General features: G+C 43.3%; 1 protein-coding gene across 5 annotated transcripts in view; it reads right to left on the bottom strand.

Annotated features, from left to right (window-relative positions):
* Nucleotides 1-19,680, bottom strand: part of LOC122868706 (plexin-A1-like) — a 192,745-nt gene that overhangs the window by 14,077 nt on the left and 158,988 nt on the right. For 3 of the 5 annotated variants that reach the window (XM_044180937.1, XM_044180965.1, XM_044180947.1), the window contains exons 16-23: nucleotides 18,366-18,533; nucleotides 14,902-14,995; nucleotides 13,621-13,857; nucleotides 11,604-11,747; nucleotides 9,711-9,945; nucleotides 5,994-6,142; nucleotides 3,922-4,178; nucleotides 908-974 (exon numbers count right to left, since the gene is read on the bottom strand). In XM_044180937.1, the coding sequence (XP_044036872.1) occupies nucleotides 908-974; nucleotides 3,922-4,178; nucleotides 5,994-6,142; nucleotides 9,711-9,945; nucleotides 11,604-11,747; nucleotides 13,621-13,857; nucleotides 14,902-14,995; nucleotides 18,366-18,533 (1,351 nt within the window). The remainder of the gene's footprint in view (nucleotides 1-907; nucleotides 975-3,921; nucleotides 4,179-5,993; nucleotides 6,143-9,710; nucleotides 9,946-11,603; nucleotides 11,748-13,620; nucleotides 13,858-14,901; nucleotides 14,996-18,365; nucleotides 18,534-19,680) is intronic. The other 2 variants (XM_044180956.1, XM_044180974.1) reach the window with 1 other exon arrangement.

The following is a 19,680-nucleotide window of genomic DNA, read 5'->3' as shown; positions in this document are numbered from 1 at the left end:
TTTCTCTGTACATTCTTCCACCTTTCGCTGTTGTTTTTGTCTTGTCTAAAGTTTATAAAACACAGCTGTTATAAAAGATCCCCAACTGCTTCCCCGGTAACCCACTCCCCTGTCTCTGAACCCAACTCTGGCTGTCCAGTCTCGTATTTGGAGCCAAAACACACACATATATGCACACCAAAAACTGACACACTCACACACACAGATGCTAACTGGGACCCCCGGGGGCTTGGCAGGTTCACTGTTCACCAGAATGCCTGTCCTGGCGGGGGTTTAAGGCCCCAATGCTAACTGATTAGCTGCAGCGATGTTTGGATGTAGAGAATGTGTGTGGAAACAAGAATTTAGCACAGTTTAAGCCTCAATAATTCTCTCTGATTCCATATCAGAGGGAGAGGAACTCAAAAAGAGAAAGAAAACATACAGTCACAGACACAGACAGAGAGAGAAATGAGAGAATGCATTTGTGTAAGATCTCTGGCTACTTCTTTTGCTAAGCCCCAAAGCTCTGAAGGGGATACAAACACACAGGCATGCATACAGGCGCACACACACACACTTTCCTGGCTGTAAAAGAATCCAGCGAGGGACACAAAGAGAGGACGGGTTAGCACGACAGGCTACGGCGATCACAACAACATAACCAGCTGTGTCTGAACAGCGCTTCAGATTTCAGATTCCTCAATTCGGAGACAGGAGAATTTACCACATGAAAGGCAGAAGTAAGGGACAGGTAGCCTGCTGCCTCTGCCTTATCTAATGCTGCAGCTGTGAATGTGTGTGAGTGTGTTGTGTGTGCGTGTTATAGTGAGGCATTTTTATATTCTCAAACAGCAGCGGTATTAGTATTGCTTCAAACGTTGTGTGTGTCTCTGTGTGTGTGTGTGTGTTTGACAGACAATTTTACCTTGAGGAATTTGTAAAGCAGGAAGGTGAACCAGTTGGTGAGCATCTTCTCAGCGACTGACTCCGTCCTGGGAGAGAGATGAAAGGAAGGGGAAGAGAAAGGAGAAGGTGAAGGGTAATGGTGAGGGTGAGAGGGAAATAACAGAAAAAGAAAATTAGAGAGTGACAGTGACATGATGGGAGTGAAGAGTAAGAAGGAGAAAGAAAACAAAAATGCGACTTTTTGCCACCACCTCACTAAGCAGCACATAAACCTCTGAACAAGACACCGGGAGGTTTTGGAGTCATCCCAAACTGCTCGTCCCTGTTTCAACAAGCCCCCCTCCCCAAGCTATGATCTGTGAGCATAAACCAACACTTTCATCACGGGAGGAAAAGGCATTTAAGACACGCTTGCACATCAAAGAGAACACACGGCATTATCAGCCGCCATGCGGTTAGCCTTCAAACAACTGAGCCCTTTCCCTTGTCCCCCCCCCCCAAACAAATTAACTTGCCAAAACAAACCCCTCCATTTCTTTCATTGTTTCACGCCGCCCCTCCCTCATATTTTTCCCCCTCCAAGCAAACCCACTCGTCTTCATTAAAAATACAGCAATTAGTATAATTCGCTAACTTCTCTCGTTAATCACAAACCTGCCGTGTAATGAGGGGAACCTCTGCACGTGCACGCTCTCGAGCAGACACACGTGAACAACCGGCGAATGAAAACAGAGCAATTAAAAGGCATTGTAATTACGGACTTATTGCGTCTAATTTGTTAAACAGCTGAAAGGGAGACCGGCACTAAGGGTATGTGGGGGGAATAGCAGGAGGGCCAAAAAGAGATTATTTCTCCCTTTCCGTCATCGTCCTCAGATTTGCCTCCTCGCTTTCCACCATCTTTCCTTTCCACATTACAAAGAAACAGGAAGACTGCTTAATTATCTATTTCTTGTTTTCTCTTAGATGAATGGGGGAGGCATCAAAGCTAACTGGAATTTTCTGGAGTCTTCTGCTGTGTAACTGGGTTGTCTAACTGGGCCACATTCCCACACTTCTAGCAAATGTTAATCTTTTTGTCATTAGCAAGGCACAAGGTGCAAAAAGGTGAAGAAAGGTATGTTCTGTTGAGAAATGACAGCACAGGAAAATATTTTCTCGTCAACTTTGCACAGAAATTCTGACAATTGAGGAATAGTAAGGGAATAAGGGAAAACACAGGAAACTAGGCCAATGTGCTAGTGAAACCAGTGAAGGCCTGTAGCAGGAACGAGACGTAAACTCCTACGCTTCCGCAAGCTTCCCCGTTTGACTGTTGAGTGTTGTTTGATGTATGTGGTGCAGTTTTTTTTTTCATGGCTGTCAGCAAAATATAGCGGATGAAAGATGAGGCAACAGGGAACGGAGGGGATGGAGGACGATGGAGGCGAATACACCTGGACAGAACACGCTTTTGGGCATGTCAGGACACGTTAGTGGGCGACTTGTAACATTATCTCATTCAGGGAAACGACGTCCCTGCACCCATCGTTCCAAAACTTTTTAAGCATGTGCTACAAGAGGAGGGATTGATGCAGCTTTCCTGGCCACACACAGTGAGTCTGAGCCTATAATGTACAAATCAAACAAAATGCACCCAATGCAAGAGCATTATTTTACCATAGGGGATGGAAATCCACATTAAGTCTTTTTCCTGTGCTTTTCTGTGTGTATGTATAAACATGAAAAATTGTCTATTGCAGTAAAAAGACCAAAACAGGGTGGAACATGTGTAATAATTGCCAAGCTTATTAACGCCAGTTCCCGAGGCTAGTGTAGTTAGCAGGGACAGCGTGTTGTGACCGTACGCCCCAAGAGGGGATTGGAAAAGGCGTCACACAGGCACACTGGCTGAGAGTCATTTATTTGATTAGATTTTTAATTAAATATCTTTCAGAGGAGGAGGAGGAGAGAAAAAAAACATAACTTTTTATCATTTAATGTCTAATTCCAATTTATTTGGAGACAGGCCATTTCTCTAATTGTGTCTTTCCTTAAATACGTGTTTCTTTTCCTGGCCGACTGTCTGCAGTAGCTTTTCCCTTTTCCCTTCTCTTTCTCCCTATGCCTATCTACTCTCTCACCATATTGCACCTTTCTACCGTCGTACAGCCTTTCTATTCTTCCCTCCTCTTCCCCCCCATGTTTCTCCTTCCATCAATCTGCCTCCAGCCCAAGTCTCCCTCTAGACATTTTGCCCTCTCTTTCTGTCAATCACCATCTCCCTCCCTCTGCTCCATCCACCTTTCTCTCACTGCCTCTTTCACCTCGTATTCTTTCCCTCCTCTGTTGCTCATCTTCCTCTTTTCCCCTTTACCAAGCCCTTCTATCTCCCTCACACCCTCCCTTGTAAATCCTCCTTCTCTCTCCCTTTATATCCCTCACACTTTCTCCCCTCTCTACCTTACTCACTGTGTGTGTGAGAGAGGAGAGAGCGGTCTGTCTGACTGCGGCTGCATTGGGAGTGTGTGTGTGCTCAGGGGTGTAATCCTCTCTGACAGGGACAGGGTTGAGAGTTAGAGACGAGGTAACGTCAAATAGGCCTCTAAAAGCTACAGTCCCTGTCCACTGCCTTTCCGCTCCATAACTTCAGCTGTACGAGAAAAACTAATCACTCGACATTGTCACAGAGCACCATCTTCTATTTTCTATCAATTTCCTGTTCTCTTCCTATTTCAGCACCATAATGAGTATAACTATCTGCTTGGTTTTGCATGTGCATTACCACTGCCATGACAACAGAAGGGTAAAAATAGGGAATGACAAGTAACAAAACTTCTTTGTTGTTTTTCTTTTTCTTTTTTGAAGGCTAAATGGTCAAGGTGCCCACTTTCAGTAGGGTGCCTCCTCCCAAGGACGTCCTAAACCTGTAGTTTGATAAACAAAGGGACGTAACCTCAAACTTGAACCCCCAGTGGGGAAACTATCTGTGCATGTGTGACATAGCAGAGTCCGAGCCAGTTTAAACCTCTCTCACCCTCCCTGTTTTCGTACCTCCTGAGTAAAAGCTTCGGGTGGTTCTTGCTCTCCAGGTTTTTGTCGATGAGGTCAGACAGGAGCTGTTTGAGGACGCCCGTGGCGTACTCCATCTCCCCCTGCAGTGCTGTCATGATTAGGGAGGCCACGTTGCCCCGGTCTCGCATGGAGAAAGACCGCTGTGCCTCTAAGGTGCGGATGAAGGTCAGCAGGAAGTGCTTTTTGGTCAGCAGCTGGCCGAACAACGTCAGGGCCTTCTCCACGTTAGCGGGTACCTGGAGAGGAGAGGACGGAGGTAATGATGGGGGAAAATGACAGGGAGGCATGGATGGAGGGAGAGAATGAAAGTAGTGTAAGAGGAGAAAGAAGAAAAAAGAAGAAGGAAGGAATGGAATGCAAGGATAGGGAAGATAGAAAGAGAGGGGTGGAAGGAAGGAGGAATATGAGAAAAGGTGCAAGAAAAGAAATGTAGAATATTAGAGGTGGGGAGACATGGAGAAGAGTGAAGAGTAGGGGTGGATAAAGAGGTTGAGATCAAGATGAAGAGGAGGGTGTGGGGAAAAAAAATTGGTTGTGAGTTATATTTGAGAAATGGATTAATGAGTATATGTGAGAATGAGGAATATCAGATGAAGTGTGCATTGACAAAAGAGCCATATGTGCACACACACACATACACACACACAAAATATTTATCTACATACAGCAAAAATCAGCTTCCGGATGCATCCATAAAACAAGGCTTTCAAGGTTTGCACTCTTGTTTTACTACCTAATATTATAAGTCCAAATGCTCTCCCCCCTTTTCACATTTCTCTGTCCCCCCCCGATTCTCTTTCTGTCTCAAAGCAACGGGCCGGCCTCCCCCTCTGAGGGAGAGGAACGGAGGTTTGAAGTGAGAATGTGAGCTTCATGCTGTAATAAGAAATTGATCTGCCTGCTAGCGCACTACTGTGGCCTGTGATTGCCTGGGCCATACAAATGAAAATCCAATGTCGCGCTACACTATCCCTTTGGAATACAGTTGATAGCACGAGCAGATACTGAATGTCTCAAAAGGCCCCCGTACCTGCAGCTGCCACCTTACATGCATGTCAGCGGAGCGCAAGTGTGCGTTTCCATGTGATGTATGTGTGTGAGTCTAACGTATACAGAAAAATGATGGAAGCATGTGTGCATGCTGCGGTACAATGTCCACACAGCTGAGGTTCATGTGAGTGATAGTGTTCCCTCTTCAGAAGGGAGCACTAGTGGAGGAGAGAGTGTTTTATTGAATGTGTGAACATTGCTTTTTCAGGAGCCTCAAACAGGCTTGGTCCTGTAGAGGCAATCTATCACTTGTACCTAGACTTAGTGGAGCTCAGACATTGCTCACTCCCCAAAAAAGAACCTTCCCTTCACTGTATTACATCAAACTGGAGCTTGCCCCAAGTAATTTTACCTTCCTAGTTTGGGCTTGAACCCTCTCCTGCCTCGAACCCTTGACTAAGAAGCTGTTGAAGATGAAAGCTGTTCGGTAGACATATTCATAGTCTTACCTCAGCTGTATCAAATCAGTCTCTAGAATTTACAATTTATTTTAGAGTTGTTTTAGAGTTTTCCCTTCCTCTATCAGAAACTGTGTTAAAGTGCTGTTAGATTTTCACTAGTTTTGGTCTCATTGTGGAGGAGTAACTTTTAGCCTTCTAAATCCTACACTGATCAAACCCTAGTAGTACAGATAGAACAAACTTTAAAAGGAATAACCCTTTTGAGGCTGCAGAACTTAGTTTGGAAAAGCAAAAAAACATTAAAAAAAATCTGGAAACCTTGCAGATCAAAACAAGAATCTCCACTGGATTTATTCTTTTTCTTCCAGGCACGCTGTTATCCAAAAGTTTCTGAATTCTAAAAAACTCCATTCCTTTTAACACTCAAAATGCAGACATTTGTTTCTTCTGTTATTCACCGAAGTCCTTGCTTAAAATCTCTTCTTCAAACAGGCCATTTCTAATTACATACCTCACACACACACACACACACACACACACAGAACAACTTTCATTCATTCTTCAGTGTGTGTTTGTGTGTGTGGAGCGCTCTCTACTGACCCGTACCTCCATCTCCTTGAGCACAGGGTGGTCCTCTATCCCAGGAAAGAGGACCCTCATGGCGTAGGTGCGGTAGTCCAGGAAGGGGATTCCTGCTCCGTCCAGCTCCTGAGTGAGTTCATGGATGTCCGTCTGCAGCTCTGCAAAGGCTGCACCAAGGACAAGAGAATGGTTACAAATATATCATGAAAGTCACAGGAATCACACAGGAATGAAAATACTGTTTTTTATAGTCATAATCTTCAAGGTTGATTTCTTTTTGGTGACACCTTTGGTAATAATCAGTCTTCAGTTTGGCGTTCTGTCAGCAGTGGCTCAACACAAAACACTCATTTAAAAGACACTTAATGACTGAGGCCTGTTTTACATGCTCTAGCATCTATTTATCCCAAACAAACAACTGTTTCTAAAAGTGTAAAACGCATCTCCTCATATACAGAAGAGCAATTTTCTTGGGAAATAGGAATGTAGATTTAACCACTATTGTATGTAATCAATTGGCAAAAGTGAATAGCAAAGAAGCATTCATACATACATAGATGTAAAAGTTGGGAATTATTACTTTAAAGGTGGTCATTACCAGCTAAAATCCTCCAATTTTTAAGTTGTATTCTTAAGTAATGATTATTATTTTTCTATTAGTGTTTGGAAATTAAGACTTCAAACAAAAAGAGAAGAAAGAATGGAAAAGCTCTGGTAACACTTCAGATCAAACATAAAACACCTGCAAAAAGTTGCAATCAACTATAGACCCAGTCTTCATCTTGACGTTGACTATTCATGCCTCCGTCAAACTGATTTTCAGAAACAGCATGTTTTAGAGTAGAAAAGGGCAATACAAGTGAAACTGAGGAAAAAGGTGGAGGCGTGTGGAGGAGTAGCAGTGAAAAGGAGCATTATGGGATCGCTCTGTGCTGGGAGCAGAGAGAAAGATGGAGGGAAGGAGGAGAGGGAGGATAGAGGAAAGTGGTGTGGTACTCTGTGGCTGGAGGGGAGTTCAGGATGGAATTGCACACAGGAACATGAGCACTGTGAGTACACACACATTACACGCTGCCACCTAACACTTTTCCTGTCTTGCCCCACAGCTGAACACATAACCTAGTGCCCAGATGATTTATGTGAGTGCATGTGTCAATGTTTTTACACATTTTCCATTCCCAGCGTGTGTGTGTGTTCTGACCCCGTTCTGTACACTCCAGTGGCTTCACAAGTCACATGTAGAGGAAACAAATGGGATCAAATCCATTCTCTCACTCACATCCCATACAATAGTGCATATAGCTAATGCTTTCGCTGTACTGCCTTGATTTTATTTTATAAATAAAAAACTCCCATGAGGAGAAAATATACAGCTATGCGGTTCCATTAACTCGACGTGTGTGTGTGCCCTTTAGCGTCATCCAAAATACACGAACACATGGATACACAACCCAAACAAATAACGAACCAAAGCCCAGACTAACAGATGGCTCGTGTCACCCTATCCCTCTCTTCCTATCTCTTTTTCTCCTTTTCTTCCCTTCAAAGTGACATCTTAGAGGTCACCTCTCTCTCCCCTATGGTTGCCTCTCCTCTACTAGATTCCTCCATCTTTGTTTTTTTCTCTTGGTGGTTCCCGTGTGCCATCCATCTCTCTCTGCATCTCTAATTGGTCTCTTTTTCTCTACCCTGCCCATCCATCCCTTATTTATCTTCTTCTATTTTCCCACATATTCTAATCACTTCCCTTCTTCTGCAACCAAATATTTATCTGGCATTATCTTCCTCTCTTCATCTCCCGCTATCCTCAAATCCAACTTCATTCTCTCTCTCCATTTTTAAGTTCTTTCTCTAGTACTATCTGCTTCCCTTCCTGTTTTTTCCTTCTCTCATAATCTTCCTATCCATCTCTTCTTCAGTGCCCACCTCCCCTCCTTTTCTCCTCTCACAAGTTGTCCGCCTTATTTATCTCCCTCGCTCCGTCCCCCTCCTTCCATCCATCCTGTTGTCGTCTTCCAGACAGTGGTGACAGAGGGGGACAGACAGGGTCAGGGCACCTGGACTCACCCAGCCAATCATTGTTTGAACTGCTGTGTGAGTTTATGTGTGCGTGTGATTGCAGGTAGTTGCAAATGAGCAGGACATGAAGACTTGAGTGTCAGGGGGGAGTGGTGAGAAGTACACACACACTTGGAAAAAAGAAATCACACACAAAGTCATCCCCTGAGTAGAGCAGAGTTAGCTTGCATTACAATCTGGGGACGTGGAATTTGAAAGACGTGGGTGTTTACCATTGCCTGATAATCAGACTAGATTGCTATTTCACTTTACTTAATTCCTTCAGTCTGACATTGTGTTCATGTTAGGCAAGTTTTTGTTGGGAGAGGAGATACTTTCTTTAATGTTGCCCTAACCAATCGGTAGCAAGTGACGTGTCCTTCCCGCCGATGTCATTTTCAGTTGGCACAGAAGCTGCGGCAGTTAACTTTGAAAATTATAGTTTAAGAGTTGTTATTTCTGTAGATGCATTTACGACTACTGTACAGGCGTGTCAGTCTCATGCACGCTTGTCGCAATTTTCGTAAGCCTTTATTTGTTTTTATTTTTCATGGTAGTGGCTAGGTAGCTAACAAGCTATGGAGGAAGATGATGTTGCCATTTTTAAAAAGGTCTGCCTTAAAAAGGTCTGATTGTTTCTCTAACTGGTGGAAACAGCCATCAATGAAGCCATCAGTTCCATTATGGGAAGTGTAGGAACCAGCCTTTTTGAAGCTTGCCCATTGTTGCATTTATTTTGACCATTCTTTTCTAAGTCCGTTCCCCATCCTTTTTGAAATGCAATGCTACATTGTTAAAATAGATTTTTTAAAATACTGATTACCTATCAATATTGCCAATATTTTGATTGTTAACATGTTAGTACTGAACAGTGCAACGTAAACCCAAACCTGCAGATCATCTTTGGAAACCTCTACTAGTAACTAGAGTACATGTTTTATGTTATTGTTATATTTGAGGTTTACTAAAGCAGTGCAACAAGTGAAGTGATCTCTAAAACAAATGTATTCTGATGATCATGGTTATCAGTATTCTCCTTCTCTTTCTCCCCATCTGCTTCTCTCTCTCTTGCCAGACAAACCAGTAACAGCATCAGTAGGCTCTCACTGGATCCATGCTGTCTCCTGCCAAATGAATATATGCTAATGTACTGGTGTGCAAGTCCCTCTCTCTGTCTCCCCCTGCTTCAGTCATGGCCAAACCCCTCCCTCCTTACTATCCCTCACTTTCCCACCTCTGTGTCCTGTATCTACCTAACCTCCATCTCTCTCCCCTCTCTCAGTGTAGAAGGTAGTGAGGCCAGCCAGGCGGCTCTCTCATGTGTTGGAGAGCCAACATCTGGTGGCTGGCTCAGATCAAAGTACTCCTCTGGAAACACACCAACACCCACGCACACACACACACGCCACTGCCACCTAACAGCAGGGGGACAGTTGGCAATGAGAGGGAGGGAGAAATAGAGAGTGAAGGAGAAAGCAGAGAGCGAAATGGATAGGACTATTGAATGGAATTGTGCAGCTTCTGAGGTAAGCTGCAGCGAGGGAGAGATTTACAGAAAGTTATTTGGGGAGAAAGATTAAAAGAAACGAGGTGAACACAAGCATTATGAAAGTAACTTTTGAGGTTTGAGCAGTTAGTGTCACAGCCCTCTTATGACCAGATTTTGCCCAAACTCACCTTCCTTGCACTCAAGGGCCACCCTGGACTCCAGGTTGTCCATCTGCAGTTGCAGCCGTTTGAGGGTGCGGTCGGCATCCCGTGACTTCCTCTTGTAAGCGATCAGCACCACAATGATAACCAAGAGGAGCAGGCCGCCACCTCCTCCGATACCAATGATGGCAGGCAGGGTGAGCAGGCTGTCTGAGTAGATCTGTAAGGTCCCCGGTGAGTATTCAAAGCCTCCAACACGCACCTAGTAGACGGACACAAACGGAAAAGTTAAACTCTCTTGTTTGTCTAGCAGGGGGATGAAAGACACCACATTAAAAATCATCTGTGGGTCTGTTTGCAGCAGTATTTGACAGGGTTCCAAGCTGAAGCTGTAAAGCATTTTCATTCACAGGTACATAAAGCAGAAAACAAATTAGCTGCTGCTACCAACATTTAAGCCGTGTACCATTCATGACGTAAAATTCATACAGACACTAACATTTTACTTGGATAGTCTTTGTGAAGATTACTTGGATAGAAGTTATTTATAGAGTATTTTTAACATTTCAACTGTTCCACTCTTTTCTGTAGATGTTTAACAGATTATCAAAAAAGAATATGTGACAATTCATTAGCATACCCTAACCGAGATGTTTTTTGTGCCTAAACCTAGCCAATACCTTTATTTGTGAAACAGTTGAATTGTTGAATCTCAACTAATACGCTGCTGAAATGTTACAAATACTCTAAAAACTATCTGTAGGCGGACTATCCAAGTAAAGTGTAACCAGAAATTATACAGAAACATTATTTGGGCCTTTTTAAAATTTATCTACAAGAGCTACAGTTCCACATGATGGCAATTTTAGGCCTACACCTGGTCACAACCACTATAAATCCAGCATAATGATAAAAAATTATGCAAGGTGCCAACGCTAAATCCCACATTGCATTTATACTGGCAAACCAAGCTGTGCCGAGTTGAGCCAAGTGCAGGCCAAAACTCCCCAAAACCCTTTATATCTGGGTTGGGGGAGGAAACATCTGTGCCCCAGGGCTGTCTTTGGAACCAGTAAAACACATAAGTATACACAATCACACACACCCATATGACTTTCAACCATATCACATCAAAACAGTTCTGGCTTGCAGAAAACGTGAATAAAAAAAACGTTTGGATATGTTTTTTTCCTCTTGTCTTCTTTCTTTCCTTTTATTCCATCTTCAACTGGCTTACGTCTATGAAATACCAAATGGAGGAGGGTAAAAATAGACACAGACCTCTCACACCCACTAGCCATTTTTTGGTCTCTATTGAATATCAATACTGTTGAAATCCCAAGGAGGATGCCAGCCAAACGAGACCGATCAAAAGCCTCTAAGACATAAATACAGTCGCAAACACCGCCAACGGTATAAGATACGGGATGTGTGTGTTTGTGTGTGTGCAGCTATATGAATGGGGAAGAGAAATCTAGAGTAATTGAAGAGATTTAGGTCTGATGGATGGGGAGGAAAGAATGAGATGAATGAATGAAAAGGCAGGAAGTGGATTGACATAAAGAAGGGGGATGAATAGAACAGCGGAAACAGCAGAGAGAACAGGAGGTACAGAAGAAGACGGGCTGAGAGGCTGAAAGAAATGTAAAATGCAGACGCTTGCACGGTGGCAAGAAATAAAATCAAGAGGGATGATGAAATACAGGTACTTAAGATAGAAAAATGTAACTTAGAGAGGGATGCTGCTTATTTTCAGATTTTGTATGGCTGTATCCAAACCCTTTAACCCTGGATGGCACCATGCTTTGCTCCGTGTGTGACAAATCAAGTTAACATAATGAAGAAAGACACATTACACAATTGGAAAACAGTAAACACTCAGCAACCAGTAATGTATAAAAGTATTAAAGTTTTACTCACTGTGACTTTATGTTCTCCGGTCAGGTTGGGCCATTCACACAGCAGCTGGCTCTCAGACAGGGTGAGAACGCAGGGCGTCTCCCCAATCAGCACTGTGTAGTTCAGCTTGGCGTTTCCTGGGGCTGCAGGAATTAGGTTACGGCCCTGGGAACAGACACGCACATGCATCGGTTACTTACATAAGGAATAAGTCTGAGGTGGTCTACACAAATAGAATAATAATCATATAAACGCAAAAGGATTCACTCCTACTGTGATTTATGCTGTCAAAAAAACAAACAAACACTTGTTTTGATTGGCTGACAGGTGTCCGTCAACAGTTCAGCCACAGCTGTAATCAGTGTGCAAGGTACTTTAAACTGCAGGTATCCATAGCAACAGGGCTTCTGCTTAATGCTGCCAGAAAACCAAATATGAGAATCTGGTGCACATTCTAGTTTTCCTAACTAATAACCAAGTCTATGACATTGCTCTTGAGTTAAAAATGTAACTTTTTCTAAATTTAGTCAATCAGCGATTCGATTCTTTGATCCAGATCTGGTGGCCACTGGTTGGCACATGTAAAAATGCTGTCCAAGGACTGTAAAAATTTGTTGGTTTCCTAAGGTTGATGGGGAGTACAATAAATAAATTCTACATAAATCCTTCTCCTCTCCTCTGCTACCTAGACCTACCCCTCCGCATCCTAACTCACTACGCTTTGCAGAGTGGGAGGAATTAATTGCTGGAAAATCTCAATGAACGTCTAATTTCTCCGCAATTATTTAATAGGATGCCGTTTCTGTGCTGCTTATTTCTGAAATTCTTTACCCCGCAGCACGGTGGGGCAATCAGAGTTTTTCATTATAGAATTATATTTAAAGTTACAGGGGAGAGAGGCGTGATTCTTCATTTCTAAAACTCCACCCTGATTGGCCGAGAGAAAAAAGGCTTTAGTTTTCCATGAAATTGCATGATAATTTTCTCTCTCGCTCTTGAGGCTTTGAAGTTCAAGGGGAGAGGTGAAATGACAAAAGACAGCGTGGGTGGGTGGGGCAATGCCTTTATAAATGTGCTCTGGATTCAAATGCGTACTGCCTCTATGGCTTAGAGTAAACATGGCTATGAAGTCTCTCTACAGAACTTTATCTGATAGAAATCTGAGCAGGTGGCAATGCAACGCATGGGTCCACTTTATAAACATTACTTTCCTTTTCACCGGATTTTAAACAGGGTGTTTTAGAAGCAACTTTTTTCCCTTAAAGGTCTCCAAACCCCATTGGAGACAGCAGGAGAAGAAATAACATCTTTCAAGGTTGAGGCACATCTGAAAGACGGCTGTGTTGAAAGAAAAACTCTCAAAGCAAGAGGAAAGAGGGAGTAAAGTGTCTGTACAGGAATGTTTGGCAAATCATTTTAAATGCCTGTCAGCGTCTTATCAGTTGTGTTGGATGCTGACTGGGAGGTCGCTGCAGCATTTTCTAAAATAACTATTTGTGAGAATGAGCTTTTAACGTTGCTGACAATACTCAATATTACTGGAACACTGCTATCTACTATTACTGCTCTTATAGTGTGTCAACTGAGTGCTAATACTCAGCTAACCTTCTTTTGTCCTTAAGTCTAAGTAAGCTTTAAGATGTCTCTTCCACACCTTTACAGAGTAACCTTCGATAAAAAGCTTTGATGCAAAACCAACCCAAATTCCATCCAGACATTCACTCAGACATAAGAACCCCTTTTTCCCCACCCATGCGTGGTCCACTGTGTGAAAGAATAGAGGACAAAAAGCAGAAATAAAAAGAGAAAGGTGATGCAAGAAGAGAGAAAGGAAGAAAAAACAAGACAGAAAACATGATTGGGAAGAAACAAAGAGAGGAGAAAGGAGACACGGGGAAAAAGACATGAGAAGAGAAGCTGAAAACAAAAACTGAAGAGAAGAGAAGAATAAAAAGAGAAAGGACGTGATGGATGTAAAGCAAAGCCAGGTAGAGACAAGGCCAAAACAGATCAATGCTAAGAGCACAAGGCAATTTACCTTGAGTATGAGTGGTGAGCTAGGCTTCAGCTCCAGCATGCCCGAGGGGCTCAGAGGTTCGAACACAGGGTCTGGGTGGTAGCTGAAAGTCTCATTTACCACCAGCACAGAGCGCACGTCATCCATGACAAAGCCGATCTCATCAGGACTGCTGCCCACCTCCGAGAAGCCTTTGTCAGATCCGGCCACAGAGGGCGCCAGACACACCATCACGGTGTTGTTGAAAACCGTGCAGTTCTAGAGATGGGGAAGATACATAGAGAAAGGAAGAGTGAGGGGGGAAATTGAGAAGAAAGGATTGAGGAAAAGAGAAAAAGTTAGGAGGGAATGAGAACAGGGGAGAAAATATGATAAACAGTTAAATAAAGTCTAACCTTTCTACCTTGTTTACATGGTTTGCAAGAAATTTAAAAAACGGTGCATTTTAATATTCTTACGCAAAAGATCATGTTAATTAATACATAATCAACAACATATACGATGGCTGAAACAGGGTTATGTGATATGAGTGATTAAATGTCTCTGTAATGACATAATGAGGAAAAGGCTGGCTTAATAACATCAGTGGTGTAATCAGTGTTGATATCATCTGGAAATCCCCTGTGGGGTTCGACACTTAAATCAGTCACCGAAGAACAAATTAGATTGTAATGACACACAGAGAAACAGGAGAGGTCAGCCAGTAGCTGTTAATGATAACACAGCACAGAGACCTTTGAATAGTTTCACAGCATGTTATAGCCTTACATTATGTTCTATATGTCACATACTAACACGCTCACACACACAAAGGGTGTGTAAAATCACACAGACACAGAGCAAAATTGTGTTTATAGGTCAATAGAAACATAAACTAAGTAAAATAAAAATGACTACAGATAGGGGGACAAAGGAAAAAGAAGGGATATTTTTACTTTCAGCTAGAGCGGGAGTAGGAGAAAGGTTAGCTAAGCCCCGTGGTGCTAGGTGAAGAGAGGGGGATTTGCCAGAGCCGCTTTATTGCTGGTTGACATTTCAAAGGTTAAACTGCTAAAAGGAAATTCAACATCAAAAACAAACAGAAAATGGGCCCTTGGCTGGTTGACCGGCGGGTCAGGTGTGTGCGTCTGTGTCTGTCTCAGGAGTGTGAGTATTGTCTGAAAATCAGTTTTTTTCACAGAGGAGAGAGAGAGACACCTGTGTGTCTATATTGCTCTTACTCCGGCTCACTTGGAAAGTCAAGTCACTGCTTTTTTACTTTGTCAATAAAAACTGTGTGCGGGTGTCTGGGTCCAAACTTACATTTTCTGACTTGGCAGCTCCATACTTGGCTCTCATTTTGGGCTCCTTGATGGTGGCCAGATTGGTTCCAGTAATGGTCAACATGGTTCCTCCGCTAAAAAAGAGATAACAAGACTTATTCTAGAGAAAATCAAGACAAACACAAATATACAATGGTACAATGTGCACTTGTTTGTCACATATTCATGTATCTCCTGCTGTACTTTATTGCAAGGTCCAAGAGCATACACTATTCAGCAGGCCTATCAGTAGAGATAAATGTTAATAAATCTGTTCTCTGTGGGAGCCAAGAGGGCCCTCCAGTTGGCAATTTACCATTAATGCTTGCTCCTGCTGTAGCCTTTCGCCTGCTTATTCACGGAAGCCCATTTTCAGGTAATGATAGTAACGCTAAAGCCCATGCATGAATGTTAAAAGCTTCTTTAAACCGATATGGAGGCTGGAGGGAAGAATAAGCGAATATGTAGCATTACTCCTGAAAGCGGCCTCTCCTCTGCACCTCTCGAAAGCCAGGGGAGATATTTTCAGAGTGGATTAAAGTTGCACTGCAGTATTTTTCAGCATGAGATTGACTCAGAAACTGTACTGCTGTCAGTGATGCAACATGTTCTGTAACCTTTACACCTGTGACCTATTCAGGTCTTTGTGACACCGACCAGCAGAGACATGGGTAATATGGGTGAGAGTCCTATTCCCCCACACTGCCTTCTCGACAGCCTCTGCTGGCCTGAGAGGCTGAACTTTATCTGATGTGAGGTGTTCTGACAGCAGCTAAATAAGTTAGCATACAACCTAAAAACTAGAGTGGGTTAAGGCGAGGCTTGAAGCCTAGTGCCACTGTGAGGCACCACTGGCACCAATGAACAAAAATGGTACACTGGCTGGTATATTGCTAGGTTTCATACAGGCAATGATACACTAAGAGCATACTCTGTATCATTGTTCAAATTTTGTAAAGCCTTGGAAGAAAGCTCTCCTACAAGAAAATCTAAAAATATCTATATGGTGTTCTCTGAGCAGTGGTAGCTGAGGACTTGCAATCTACTCAACTACACATTACATACATTCCTTGGTGGAATTAGAGCATCCTAAAATGTAAATATACAGGGCACACAAGACAAAAATTCCACATCCAAGGAGGCTGTGTTTTGCTAAGGCCAGATGGAGCTGGTATCTGAGGGCGGGAGGTGAGGCCAGTCCCAGGCCTTAAAGTGAAAGTCGACCTGGGAAGCACTCCGGAGCTGAGGAGCAAGCAGGATGAGAGACAGAGGCGAAAGAGGGCATAGGGCTTTTGAGAAGCTTAAGGGAGGGTGACAGATGTTGAAGTGGTGAATAGAGGTTGGTGTGAAAATAAGCAGATGAAGGAGTTTAGGAGATTTAGTTCCTCTTTTGTTGGTGGAATAGCAGAACATAGAGCTGTGGACATGTAGAGGTAATTGTGAACATGCAGCTCAAAATCAGTAAAAATCTACTTTGTATCATTATATGGCAACACTCCACAGGGGTAGTTCTGTGAGAGGATATGCATACAGTGTACACTATATGGTGTATTGTGTAAACTGTACTACACTGTTTAAACAAGGTGGAGTGTCACGCAATCTCTGCATTGCCATGTGTCTGTGTTGTTAGCCCCAAAACATCTTCCTGAAGGGAGGGGAACAAGTCTAAGTCATGTCAGATTTGTGTTTTGGACAAGGGAGGCTCAGTGCAGTTTGAAATCGCCCCGGCAAAAGAGTCACCAAAGGGCACGTGGCGACAAAATAGCTTGGTAAATAAAAGCGTGATTGGCCTGGAGAACCATGCGCCTCCTCCTCTGGGAGCGCTGAATGAAACACCAAACACAAGCCAAGCACAGAGGTTATTTCCCCTCAAGGCTGGAGCCAACACTTTCATTCCTGTTTTGCCTTGCCTACCCCTCAACCTTTCATTCATCCCATTCCAAATGAAACTTCTCATCCAATCACACCTCTTTCGCATGATGAGAGACATTGTCTCCCCGCAGAGTTGTAAACGTGGCTCCCATTTTCACCTCAACCCCCTGCGAAGATGGAATAGTGGATTATTACACTGTCTGAACAGACAATGTGTCTGGTGGAAAAATCTAATGTGGGCTGTCCCAAGAGGTGATACTCCCAAATATATACCTGGAATACACTGTATACAAGCCAGAGTTGCTAATAACAAAACCAGAAATATATGACTTGTATTCACCAAGGGTTCAGAGAGAGCATACAGTAATCCCCCCCCATGTCCTAATAGGTTTTTAATATTAAATATCTACAGGAAGTGTAGAGTTTCTTTAAAAGCGACTTAATGCAAACTAAGTTGAAGCGAAGGAGAACAGTGTTTCACGGAGTAACAGAGTTGTGACTATAACATGCAACTTGTGCAAGTAATTCAGTCTTTTTGTTCGGGTTTTACTGTTCATATTGATTACATCCCTGGCTATTTTTTGGGATCCATCCATTACTTGAATATGAGCTTGTATTTGAGAATTTTAAGTAAAAAAAATCAGGAAATAACGTATGACATGTTCCTGGGACTATACTTTTGAAGTAAACGAGACAGTCAACAGTGTGTGTTTGTGTGTATGTGCTGGCTTCATTTCTGAGCTGAGGAGTAGAGGAGTTTCTAGGTCATGCTAGTGAGCCCATTAGCACTTGGAAGCTCCAAGCTTCTTTTTTCCCTCCTCCACAACACAGCTTGTGTTTGCACAGGAAATCTTCCTGTGGCTATGTAGTCTCATTTCAATAAGTCAAATAATATTTAAAGATACATCTCTGCTGCAGCTCATCAACTAGCAGTGCACTGCTTCAGGAGCCTCCTTTACTGCTGTTCCTGCTCTCAAAGATTTACTTTTGAAACATAAAGATAAACAGAATAAATAATATGCCTTTGAAAAGCAAGATGAGAATGGAGAGGAATGTTTAGTTGTTTTTTCTTCAAGACCCAGCCGGGGGGGTATGCTAGCAGAATAACACATTTATTGCCTTTTACATAGAGTTCATATTTCACTTTAGTTGGCTATGCTGCTTGAAAAAAGGCATTAATGTATGGCGCAACCACCAAGGATTAATAATGTATTGATGTATTTCTATCTGTTCTACAGATGTACATCAAGCAGAATCGTAGATCAAACACTGTGTTGATGTAAATTACAGATAATGAAGTAATCATATGACATGCTGATGTATCACAATGATAGCTAATGGAGCTAGCTATATGGTGCAGCAGAACTTCAAAAACACACCAATGTATGCCAATATTGCCCAGCTTTCAAACCTTTCCTCTGGATTAGTGTGAATCACTACGATGTATGCAATATTTGGTCAATCATGCAGTCTTATTATTTTTGAGATAGCTGTAAGCTGTACACAACACAGAAAATCCAACATCTTCATACAAAAGGTTCATCTTTGCTGCACCCAGACTAGCTGAGGGGAAGGCTCTGATTGTGTCCTCACCTGGCGATACTCCAGTCAGGCTCGATCTTGAGAATGGTGGGATCATCTGTGTAGTTGAACTTGACCTCTGGGTTCCTCAGCTCAGCAGAGTTGATGTCCACCATGACCGGGGTGGTGCCTGGGGTTTGTCCTGCTGGGGTCACACACACTATCTCCTTGCTGCTCCGCCTGGAAGAGCAGGAGATGAAGAGAGTAAGGGAGGACAGGAGAGAAAGAGATGTTATATACAAAGGTCGCTGACGGCCTCTCATAAAGTGGACTGTGTGCTTCAAGGACCTATACCAGAAGGTCTTGAGAGGGATTTTGAGTATTTGGGAGCGGAGACTCTCTGACAGACTATGAGATAGACACACAGAATAAAAACTGAAGTGAGTGCACAGGAAAAAAAGCCTACTTCATCCCTTAAATATCTCATAAATTATTTATCAGATGCAACAAAAAAGCAGATGCACACACAAACACAATGGTGACAGTCGCCTCTCCACAAGGCCAACATCTTTCAGTCTGTCCAGCCGTGGTTTCATCAGCCCGAATCACAGAGTGCTGTACTTCAAAGCTTTCTCCCTCTCTCTCTTTCTGTCTATGTCTGTCTCTCCTTCCCTCCTGCGCTTTCTCTGGCTGATAGATCTGAAGTGGCAGATCAGGCTGGTCGTCTCTCTGTGTGATGTAACTCCCTCCCTAGCAGACAGGCAGCCAGCTGTGACCTGCTGGGAAACTTTGTGCCGCTGCCAGAAACTTTGTGCTCCACTCCAGTGGCTCATTCCACCATCCCCTCCCTCTGTCAGGGGAACACACTGCTGGCCGAGCAGCAGGAGGATGGCTACCTGTGAGACAGCATGCGTGTGCGCGCACCTACGTACAGCATGCACGTAATCAGTTTGTCGAGCAGGTGCGCTTGCACTGTGTGGAGGTCTGTGAATTTGCATATAAATACAGCGCGCAGGTAGAAGATTAACATTGTGTAAGTATGTGTTTTGCGTCACTTTGCTAACACCCCAAGTGTGTGTAAACGGGTGTGTGTCCAATGTGCAGGCATGATGGCAGGCGGCACAGAGTGAAATTTTGAACATGAGAACAAGCTGATCCGTACACAAATCCTGCCACGTTATCTGCTGTAAAAGTGAAATCCACAGAAAGACAAGAGAGATGATGGAGAAGATGAAAGAGTGACAACCTATCCTGGCGGCTTGCGGTGGGGTGGGAGACTGAGTGAAAATGGCGAAAGAAAGCAAAAAACGGGGGAATCGGGCGTCTTTGTTGGACACATCCCTGCTGTCTCTCAGGAGGCAATTTCAGCATCCTCAGACTGAGAGGG

The sequence above is a fragment of the Siniperca chuatsi genome, linkage group LG2 (genome assembly GCF_020085105.1).
Source record: "Siniperca chuatsi isolate FFG_IHB_CAS linkage group LG2, ASM2008510v1, whole genome shotgun sequence".
Taxonomy (NCBI): domain Eukaryota; kingdom Metazoa; phylum Chordata; class Actinopteri; order Centrarchiformes; family Sinipercidae; genus Siniperca; species Siniperca chuatsi.
The sequence above is the reverse complement of the archived record's forward strand: the minus strand, read 5'-3'. Positions and strand labels throughout refer to the sequence as shown.